This window comes from Aquarana catesbeiana, linkage group LG02, assembly GCF_042186555.1.
Source record: "Aquarana catesbeiana isolate 2022-GZ linkage group LG02, ASM4218655v1, whole genome shotgun sequence".
Lineage (NCBI taxonomy): Eukaryota > Metazoa > Chordata > Amphibia > Anura > Ranidae > Aquarana > Aquarana catesbeiana.
In genome coordinates this window covers 813495894-813507338 of record NC_133325.1, presented here as the reverse complement: position 1 = coordinate 813507338, position 11445 = coordinate 813495894, and the positions used below count along the sequence as shown (strand labels likewise).

At 50.0% G+C, this 11445-nt stretch overlaps 1 protein-coding gene across 2 annotated transcripts in view; it reads right to left on the bottom strand.

The window, feature by feature from the left end:
- Positions 1–1025: 1025 nt before the first annotated feature.
- Positions 1026–11445, bottom strand: part of U2AF1 (U2 small nuclear RNA auxiliary factor 1) — a 38136-nt gene continuing 27716 nt past the window's right edge. Inside the window, exons 7-9 of one of the 2 annotated variants that reach the window (XM_073617626.1) lie at positions 7308–7400; positions 5416–5448; positions 1026–1302 (exon numbers count right to left, since the gene is read on the bottom strand). In XM_073617626.1, coding sequence (XP_073473727.1) covers positions 1179–1302; positions 5416–5448; positions 7308–7400 — 250 coding nt within the window. In that variant the 3' untranslated portion in view covers positions 1026–1178. The remainder of the gene's footprint in view (positions 1303–5415; positions 5449–7307; positions 7401–11445) is intronic. The other variant, XM_073617628.1, reaches the window with a different exon arrangement.

Genomic DNA, 11445 nt, shown 5'->3' with positions numbered 1-11445 from the left:
CCAAATCTGACATCAGGTATGGAATGAGGACAGGACTACAATCATCCAAATCTGACATCAGGCATGGAATGAGGACAGGATTACAATCATCCAAATCTGACATCAGGCATGAAATGAGGACAGGACTACAATCATCCAAATCTGACATCAGGTATGGAATAAGGACAGGACTACAATCATCCAAATCTGACATCAGGCATGAAATGAGGACAGGACTACAATCATCCAAATCTGTCATCAGGTATGGAATAAGGACAGGACTACAATCATAGGAACCTCACATTAGGTATGGGAGGAGGACAGGTTCTCTCACATCAAGGTATGGAATGAGGGAAGGACTACAATCATAGGAACCTCACATTAGGTATGGGAAGAGGACAGGTTCTCTCACATCAAGGTATGGAATGAGGGAAGGACTACAATAATAGGAACCTCACATTAGGTATGGGAAGAGGACAGGTTCTCTCACATCAAGGTATGGAATGAGGGAAGGACTACAATCATAGGAACCTCACATTAGGTATGGGAAGAGGACAGGTTCTCTCACATCAAGGTATGGAATGAGGGAAGGACTACAATAATAGGAACCTCACATTAGGTATGGGAGGAGGACAGGTTCTCTCACATCAAGGTATGGAATGAGGGAAGGACTACAATCATAGGAACCTCACATTAGGTATGGGAAGAGGACAGGACTCTCATATCAAGGTATGGAATGAGGGAAGGACTACAATCATAGGAACCTCACATTAGGTATGGGAAGAGGACAGGTTCTCTCACATCAAGGTATGGAATGAGGGAAGGACTACAATCATAGGAACCTCACATTAGGTATGGGAAGAGGACAGGTTCTCTCACATCAAGGTATGGAATGAGGGAAGGACTACAATAATAGAGATCTCACATCAGGTATGATACGAGGTGTATGATCATAGGATGGGGACAGGACTCAGATCTCATCTGGCATCAGGTACAAGATGGGGGCAAGACTACAATCATAGAAATCTCACACCAGGAAGCAAGGATTTTACTCCATCACTACAAATGTTTAATTGGAATCCCAGAATAAAAAAAAACATTGAAAAAGACCCCCCCGTCCCCCATGTCTGAGTGCGAAGCACCCTCTCCATTCAGAAACTTCCACGTCCATCCACAACACGGAATTAAAATGTGCCTCCTCAGAAACGGCCCGACCTCTCGCGGTCTCTTGACCTCCGTCGATCTCTTTCCCGGCCTCCATCCCGACCTCCTTCCCGGCCCCTTTGGCCGCGGTCTCTGGAACGGGATCGTCGCTCTCGTGACCTGGAATGAGATCGATTCCCATAAGAAAATAAACACATCACATTTTGAGCACAAAGGCAAAAAAGGAGAGGACCTGAAAGGCTTGTAAACCAAAGATGGAAGGGAACCTTAGAAGGGAACCCGCCTTGTGTCTCTAGAAGTTTGTACACCCTGAACTTGTCTTGAGAAGGAAAGCATTGAACATCCTTCAGGACTTTCCTGACTTCATGTTATTCCCCACAAGTGGATCAAGAAGAGTAATGAATGTACATGCTAAATGGAGGAGGGGGGCTACCATCTAGCAAAAAAGGTCCTAACCATGTTGGTAGGGGAGATGCCTGGGGGCCCCTGAAGGGAGCGATGGATTTGTATTTCTGCAGCTGAAGTAGAGCGGCATGCAAATTTCTTGAGGTAAATGACCAGTCTCCCTGACCCCTCCCCCCTTCATGCAGTGCCTGAGAGCCACTGCCATCTTATCTACTGTGTCCTTCCTTCCCATGTCAGGGAAATGGAGAACCCGGATCCCCGAGCAACAGGTTCCAGGGGCAGATGGACTGCAGAGCAGCAGGGTCAATGGCAGGATAAATGCAGGATGTAGTGCAAAAACTCTGCTACATGCGTCCAATCATGGGGGGTGGACGACACTATTACCAAAAGTATTGGGACGCCTGGGTTTCCATCTGGGCTCTGTGCAGGCCGGTCAAGTTCCTCCACCCCAAACTCGCTCATCCATGTCTTTATGGACCTTGCTTTGTGCACTGGTGGGCAGTCATGTTGGAACAGGAAGGGGCCGTCCCCAAACTGTTCCCACAACGTTGGGAGCATGAAATCGTCCAAAATGTCTTGGTATTCTGACGCCTTAAGAGTTCCCTTCACTGGAACTATTGCCTCGTTTCCACCGAGCGGATCAGGTCGGGTCGGTTTGGATGGCCTAGAATGGTCCGGCCTATTCAGGTGAGCGTTTCCACTGCAAGTCGGACCGACAGGGCCATACGTGGGTTTAGAAAAAATGGCGTCTTGGCGTGACACGTCCACCAATCAGTGTAATGTATCGTAGCTCCGCCCTAACCGAACCGTTCCATTTTCTATGGCCCCACATCTGAAGCAGGACCCTGAATGGAACGGTTCGGTTGCATGGGCCGCTTTCATAATGGAAACACCCAAAATAGCGTACCGTACCGAACCAAACCCGAACCGATCCGCTCAGTGGAAACGAGGCATAAGAGGCCAAGCCCAACCCCTGAAAAACACCCCCACACCATAATCCCCCCTCCACACCATAATCCCCCCTCCACACCATAATCCCCCCTTACCCCTCACACCATAATCCCCCCTCCACACCATAATCCCCTCTTACCCCTCACACCATAATCCCCCCTCCACACACAATGACCCCCCCCCCTTACCCCTCACACCATAATCCCCCCCTCCACACACAATGACCCCCCCTTACCCCTCACACCATAATCCCCCCTCCACACCATAATCCCCCCTTACCCCTCACACCATAATCCCCCCTCCACACCATAATCCCCCCTTACCCCTCACACCATAATCCCCCCTTACCCCTCACACCATAATCCCCCCTCCACACCATAATCCCCCCTCCACACCATAATCCCCCCTTACCCCTCACACCATAATCCCCCCTCCACACCATAATCCCCTCTTACCCCTCACACCATAATCCCCCCTCCACACACAATGACCCCCCCCCCCTACCCCTCACACCATAATCCCCCCTCCACACACAATGACCCCCCCTTACCCCTCACACCATAATCCCCCCTCCACACCATAATCCCCCCTTACCCCTCACACAATAATCCCCCCTCCACACACAATGATCCCCCCTTACCCCTCACACCATAATCCCCCCTCCACACCATAATCCCCCCTTACCCCTCACACCATAATCCCCCCTCCACACACAATGACCCCCCCTTACCCCTCACACCATAATCCCCCCTCCACACCATAATCCCCCCTTACCCCTCACACCATAATCCCCCCTCCACACCATAATCCCCCCTTACCCCTCACACCATAATCCCCCCTCCACACCATAATCCCCCCCTTACCCCTCACACCATAATCCCCCCTCCACACCGTAAACCCCCCTTACCCCTCACACAATAATCCCCCCTCCACACACAATGATCCCCCCTTACCCCTCACACCATAATCCCCCCTCCACACCATAATCCCCCCTTACCCCTCACACCATAATCCCCCCTCCACACCATAATCCCCCCTTACCCCTCACACCATAATCCCCCCTCCACACACAATGACCCCCCCTTACCCCTCACACCATAATCCCCCCTTACCCCTCACACCATAATCCCCCCTCCACACCATAATCCCCCCTTACCCCTCACACCATAATCCCCCCTCCACACACAATGACCCCCCCTTACCCCCTCACACCATAATCCCCCCCTCCACACCATAATCCCCCCTTACCCCTCACACCATAATCCCCCCTCCACACACAATGACCCCCCCTTACCCCTCACACCATAATCCCCCCCTCCACACACAATGATCCCCCCTCCACCAAATGGTTTGGACCAGTGCACAAAACAAGGTCTATAAAGACATGGATGAGCGAGTTTGGGGTGGAGGAACTTGACTGGCCTGCACAGAGTCCTGACCTCAACCCGATAGAACACCTTTGGGATGAGACTGTGAGCCAGGCCTTCTCATCCAACATCAGTGCCTGACCTCACAAATGCTCTTCTGGAAGAATGGTCAAACATTCCCATAGACACCCTCCTAAACCTTGTGGACGGCCTTTCCAGAAGAGGTGAAGCTGTTATAGCTGCAAAGGGCGGAGCCAACTCAATATTGAACCCTCCGGACTAAGACTGGGAGGTCATTAAAGGTCATGTGTGTGTAAAGGCAGGCGTCCCACTTTTGGTGATATAGCGTGTATATTACACACACACAGTCATGGCCGGTCATATTGCCCCTCTAACAGAAAATAGTTGCAATGACAAACATTTTGGCATTCTCGGGGTTATTTTTAAAAAAATCTGACATTCTACACCAAACTCCAATCATGGACTGGACACAATTATTGGCACCTTCTGAAAAATTGTAAGAAATCATTGCATTCCAAGTCTCTGATCCTCCTGTCATTAAACTCACCTGTATCCATTACCGGGTGCCGACAATATAGAAATCAACAATATAGAAAAATGGACTCAACCTTTCTGTTGTGAGTCTCTGTGTGGAGTATGGAGAAGAGGAAGAGCAGCAAAGAATCGTCGGAGGATGAGAACCAAAATTGTGGAGAATAATGGACAATCTCAGGGTTAGAGAGATCTTAAAAAGGAGACGTACGGGGGTGGGGGTGGGGGTACGGGACGGGACGCTCGATTTGGCTGTACTTCTCCTGAGGATTTGTTCGTTCTGCACTCCTGTGACCAGTTGTCATCACAGAGCTGGTCCAGGCTCGGGGAAAGATCGGGACAATGGAGTTGGGATCCACTCACATGCTTGGACTGGCAGCCGACTCAGCGAGCCACTGAGGGTCCGAGTTGCCCCCTCCCGCCCGCTCCACAGCCCAGCGCTCCAATGAGCATGTGGGGGGGGGGGGGGCGACAGGCTCAGGCTCTACCGGTCCAAGCATGTGGGTGGATCCAGACTCCATTGTCACGATCTTGACCAAGCCTGGACCGGCTCTGTGACGTCAGCAGACAGCGGGCTTCAGCCACCAGCTCTCTGCTCAGGGAGCCCTGAGAACCGAGCGATCGGCGGCGTTAGATCGCTCAGTTCTCAGTGTTAGAGCCGGCGGGGGAGCGGTGCTGCATCCACCTAGGAAAGTATAAATCTGCAATAAAAACAAAAAGTCCATACTTGTCTTTTAATGTTTCGTTGTCCACTGAGTGGAACATGATCACTAATGTACAGTCGGTGGTCTCTCTCTCGAGGGATGTGGACCAAAGAGAAACATTCAAAGATTACAACGAAGGAATGTTGGATAAAGAACCTCGATCAACCTCCAGACACATTCCAGCTGACTTCCAGGCACCGTCACCATCTGACTGAAAAGGGGGCGCTGGGGTAGGAGATCCAGGAGGACCCCACTGCTGACACACAAACATAAAAAAAAAAGCCAAAACTCACCTGACGACGTCAAAGTCCTTCTGAGGGAATGTGCTGTGGACAGACGAAACAAAAATTATAGTTTTTTTATGGTAAATCCCATCATTCTACTGTTTTCAGAAAAAGAAACGAGGCCTTCAAAGAAAAGAACACAGTCATATATGGTTGGGGGGGGGGGGGGGGGGGGTCACTGATGTTTTGGGGTCACATTGCTGCTCCAGGCACTGGATGATCATGGCATTATGAAATCTGACAACTAAGAATTGTGGGGTGCAATTGTCATAAAGTTGGGTCAGAGGTCATGGTTCTTACAGCAGGACAATGACCCCCAAATCACACGTCAAAAAAGCCCCCAGAAATTGTTTAAGGCAAAGCCCTGGAGAGTCCTGACCAGCAATGAGCCCAGAACTAAATCCCATAGAGCTCCTGTGAAGAGACCTCAGGAACCTCTTCTAAGGACCTGGGCAGTGGGCAAAGAGTGGGCCAACATACCAGTAGAGAGGTGGAAGGAACTCCTTGGATGGTTACAGGAAGCCACTGATTTCAGTTATTTGTTTTCCAAGGGGTGAGCTACCAAATATTACATTGGAGGGTGCCAATAATTTTGTCCATGTTTGGAGTTTTTGAGTGGAATGTGTCAGATTTGGCTTTTTGTTTCTCCACTTTGTGTTATTTCAATACAAAAACACAAGAAAAACATGAGAATGCCGAAACATTTATAATTGCAACAAATTTCTGGGGGAAGGGGGCATGCGGGGGAGGGGGAAGGGGGGGCATGCGGGGGAGGGGGAAGGGGGGGCATGCGGGGGAGGGGGAAGGGGGGCATGCGGGGGAGGGGGGCATAAGACTACTTAAAGAGCGGAAAATCCTGATTGTCTCCCCTGTAGATGGTGTAAGTTTTGCCCCCTTACATAGAAATGAAGGGTCTATAATTTTTATCATAGGTGTATTTTATATGATAGAGACAGAATATCAACCAAAAATCCAGAAAAATCACACAATACAAATGTTATAAATGGAGTAAAAGAAGTATTTGATCCCCTTAGTAGTTGGTGGAGAAACCCTTGTTGGTGATCACAGAGGTCAGATGTTTCTTGGAGTTGGTGATCAGTTTCCACACATAAAGGTTCAGGCCGACTTTGCCTCATTGAGGGTCCAATGGACGGGGCCATGTATTGTAAAATCTTGGAGGAGAACCTTCTTCCCTCATCCAGAACACTGAAGATGGGTCATGGATGGGTCTTCCAGCATGATAATGACCCAAAACATATCACCAAGGCAACAAAGGAGGGGCTCAAGAAGAAGTACATGAAGGTCATGGAGTGGCCTATCCAGTCTCCAGACCTTAATCCTATAGAAAATGTATGGAGGAGATGAAACTTCGAGTTGCCAAGAGACCTTCAGGATTTAGAGAAGATCTGTAAAGAAGACAAAATCCCTCCTGAGATGTGTGGAAACTGATCACCACCTACAAGAAACGTCTGACCTCTGTGATCACCAACAAGGGTTTCTCCACCAACTACTAAGGGGATCAAATACTTATTTTACTCCATTTATAACATTTGTATTGTGTGATTTTTCTGGATTTTTGGTTGATATTCTGTCTCTATCATATAAAATACACCTATGATAAAAATTATAGACCCTTCATTTCTATGTAAGGGGGCAAAACTTACACCATCTGCAGGGGAGACGATCGTTATTTTCCCCTCTGTATATGAGGGTCTCAGAAGATCTATTGGGAAGGAGAGCGCTGTGACTTGGGTGACTCCAGTGTGTAGATATTCATGTCATGTTGAGTACAGGGAGGAGTTCCTTGTATGTAGTCGGCGTGTCCCTCCCATCTATTTCCAGGTAAACATGGATGACAATACATATTCTATGTACACCAAACACAACACGGGTGTACTTACTTCTTCCTGCGACGGCCGTACAGCTCCCGGCGCAGCTCCCGCGAGATCGGTTTAAGATGCATGAAGTTACAGAAGCCGCCACGTGTGCATTCCCTGCGGAGAGAGAGATTTCATTATTCTACGACTACAAAGATTGCAATAAGAAGTATAAGAGAGCGACCAGGACACCAAAACCAACAGAGGAGACAAAAGAGAGCGACCAGGACACCGAAACCAACAGAGGAGACAAAAGAGAGCGACCAGGACACCGAAACCAACAGAGGAGACAAACGAGAGCGACCAGGACACCGAAACCAACAGAGGAGACAAAAGAGAGCGAGACCAGGACACCGAAACCAACAGAGGAGACAAAAGAGAGCGACCAGGACACCGAAACCAACAGAGGAGACAAAAGAGAGCGACCAGGACACCGAAACCAACAGAGGAGACAAAAGAGAGCGACCAGGACACCGAAACCAACAGAGGAGACAAAAGAGAACGAGACCAGGACACCGAAACCAACAGAGGAGACAAAAGAGAGCGACCAGGACACCGAAACCAACAGAGGAGACAAAAGAGAACGAGACCAGGACACCGAAACCAACAGAGGAGACAAAAGAGAGCGACCAGGACACCGAAACCAACAGAGGAGACAAAAGAGAACGAGACCAGGACACCGAAACCAACAGAGGAGACAAAAGAGAGCGACCAGGACACCGAAACCAACAGAGGAGACAAAAGAGAACGAGACCAGGACACCGAAACCAACAGAGGAGACAAAAGAGAGCGACCAGGACACCGAAACCAACAGAGGAGACAAAAGAGAGCGACCAGGACACCGAAACCAACAGAGGAGACAAAAGAGAACGAGACCAGGACACCGAAACCAACAGAGGAGACAAAAGAGAACGAGACCAGGACACCGAAACCAACAGAGGAGACAAAAGAGAGCGACCAGGACACCGAAACCAACAGAGGAGACAAAAGAGAGCGACCAGGACACCGAAACCAACAGAGGAGACAAAAGAGAGCGAGACCAGGACACCGAAACCAACAGAGGAGACAAAAGAGAGCGACCAGGACACCGAAACCAACAGAGGAGACAAAAGAGAGCGACCAGGACACCGAAACCAAGAGAGGAGACAAAAGAGAGTGACCAGGACACCGAAACCAACAGAGGAGACAAAAGAGAGCGACCAGGACACCGAAACCAACAGAGGAGACAAAAGAGAGCGACCAGGACACCGAAACCAACAGAGGAGACAAAAGAGAACGAGACCAGGACACCGAAACCAACAGAGGAGACAAAAGAGAGCGAGACCAGGACACAACAAAACCAACAGAGGAGACAAAAGAGAGCGACCAAGACACCGAAACCAACAGAGGAGACAAAAGAGAGCGACCAGGACACCGAAACCAACAGAGGAGACAAAAGAGAACGAGACCAGGACACCGAAACCAACAGAGGAGACAAAAGAGAACGAGACCAGGACACCGAAACCAACAGAGGAGACAAAAGAGAGCGACCAGGACACCGAAACCAACAGAGGAGACAAAAGAGAGCGAGACCAGGACACCGAAACCAACAGAGGAGACAAAAGAGAACGAGACCAGGACACCGAAACCAACAGAGGAGACAAAAGAGAACGAGACCAGGACACCGAAACCAACAGAGGAGACAAAAGAGAGCGACCAGGACACCGAAACCAACAGAGGAGACAAAAGAGAGCGACCAGGACACCGAAACCAACAGAGGAGACAAAAGAGAACGAGACCAGGACACCGAAACCAACAGAGGAGACAAAAGAGAACGAGACCAGGACACCGAAACCAACAGAGGAGACAAAAGAGAACGAGACCAGGACACCGAAACCAACAGAGGAGACAAAAGAGAACGAGACCAGGACACCGAAACCAACAGAGGAGACAAAAGAGAACGAGACCAGGACACCGAAAACAACAGAGGAGACAAAAGAGAACGAGACCAGGACACCGAAACCAACAGAGGAGACAAAAGAGAACGAGACCAGGACACCGAAACCAAGAGAGGAGACAAAAGAGAACGAGACCAGGACACCGAAACCAAGAGAGGAGACAAAAGAGAGCGACCAGGACACCGAAACCAACAGAGGAGACAAAAGAGAGCGACCAGGACACCGAAACCAACAGAGGAGACAAAAGAGAACGAGACCAGGACACCGAAACCAAGAGAGGAGACAAAAGAGAGCGACCAGGACACCGAAACCAACAGAGGAGACAAAAGAGAGCGACCAGGACACCGAAACCAACAGAGGAGACAAAAGAGAACGAGACCAGGACACCGAAACCAAGAGAGGAGACAAAAGAGAGCGACCAGGACACCGAAACCAACAGAGGAGACAAAAGAGAGCGACCAGGACACCGAAACCAACAGAGGAGACAAAAGAGAGCGACCAGGACACCGAAACCAACAGAGGAGACAAAAGAGAGCGACCAGGACACCGAAACCAACAGAGGAGACAAAAGAGAGCGACCAGGACACCGAAACCAACAGAGGAGACAAAAGAGAGCGACCAGGACACCGAAACCAACAGAGGAGACAAAAGAGAGCGACCAGGACACCGAAACCAACAGAGGAGACAAAAGAGAGCGACCAGGACACCGAAACCAACAGAGGAGACAAAAGAGAGCGACCAGGACACAACGAAACCAACAGAGGAGACAAAAGAGAGCGACCAGGACACCGAAACCAACAGAGGAGACAAAAGAGAACGAGACCAGGACACCGAAACCAACAGAGGAGACAAAAGAGAGCGACCAGGACACCGAAACCAACAGAGGAGACAAAAGAGAGCGACCAGGACACCGAAACCAACAGAGGAGAAAAAAGAGAGCGACCAGGACACCGAAACCAACAGAGGAGACAAAAGAGAGCGACCAGGACACCGAAACCAACAGAGGAGACAAAAGAGAGCGACCAGGACACCGAAACCAACAGAGGAGACAAAAGAGAGCGAGACCAGGACACCGAAACCAACAGAGGAGACAAAAGAGAGCGAGACCAGGACACCGAAACCAACAGAGGAGAAAAAAGAGAGCGAGACCAGGACACCGAAACCAACAGAGGAGACAAAAGAGAGCGACCAGGACACCGAAACCAACAGAGGAGACAAAAGAGAGCGACCAGGACACCGAAACCAACAGAGGAGACAAAAGAGAGCGAAACCAGGACACCGAAACCAACAGAGGAGACAAAAGAGAGCGACCAGGACACCGAAACCAACAGAGGAGACAAAAGAGAGCGACCAGGACACCGAAACCAACAGAGGAGACAAAAGAGAGCGACCAGGACACCGAAACCATTAGAGGAGACAAAAGAGAGCGAGACCAGGACACAACAAAACCAACAGAGGAGACAAAAGAGAGCGAAACCAGGACACCGAAACCAACAGAGGAGACAAAAGAGAGCGACCAGGACACCGAAACCAACAGAGGAGACAAAAGAGAGCGACCAGGACACCGAAACCAACAGAGGAGACAAAAGAGAGCGAGACCAGGACACCGAAACCAACAGAGGAGACAAAAGAGAGCGACCAGGACACCGAAACCAACAGAGGAGACAAAAGAGAGCAACCAGGACACCGAAACCAACAGAGGAGACAAAAGAGAGCGAGACCAGGACACCGAAACCAACAGAGGAGACAAAAGAGAGCGACCAGGACACCGAAACCAACAGAGGAGAAAAAAGAGAGCGACCAGGACACCGAAACCAACAGAGGAGACAAAAGAGAGCGACCAGGACACCGAAACCAACAGAGGAGACAAAAGAGAGCGACCAGGACACCGAAACCAACAGAGGAGACAAAAGAGAGCGACCAGGACACCGAAACCAACAGAGGAGACAAAAGAGAGCGACCAGGACACCGAAACCAACAGAGGAGACAAAAGAGAGCGACCAGGACACCGAAACCAACAGAGGAGACAAAAGAGAGCGACCAGGACACCGAAACCAACAGAGGAGACAAAAGAGAGCGACCAGGACACCGAAACCAACAGAGGAGACAAAAGAGAGCGAGACCAGGACACCGAAAACAACAGAGGAGACAAAAGAGAGCGACCAGGACACCGAAACCAACAGAGGAGACAAAAGAGAGCGACCAGGACACCGAAACCAACAGAG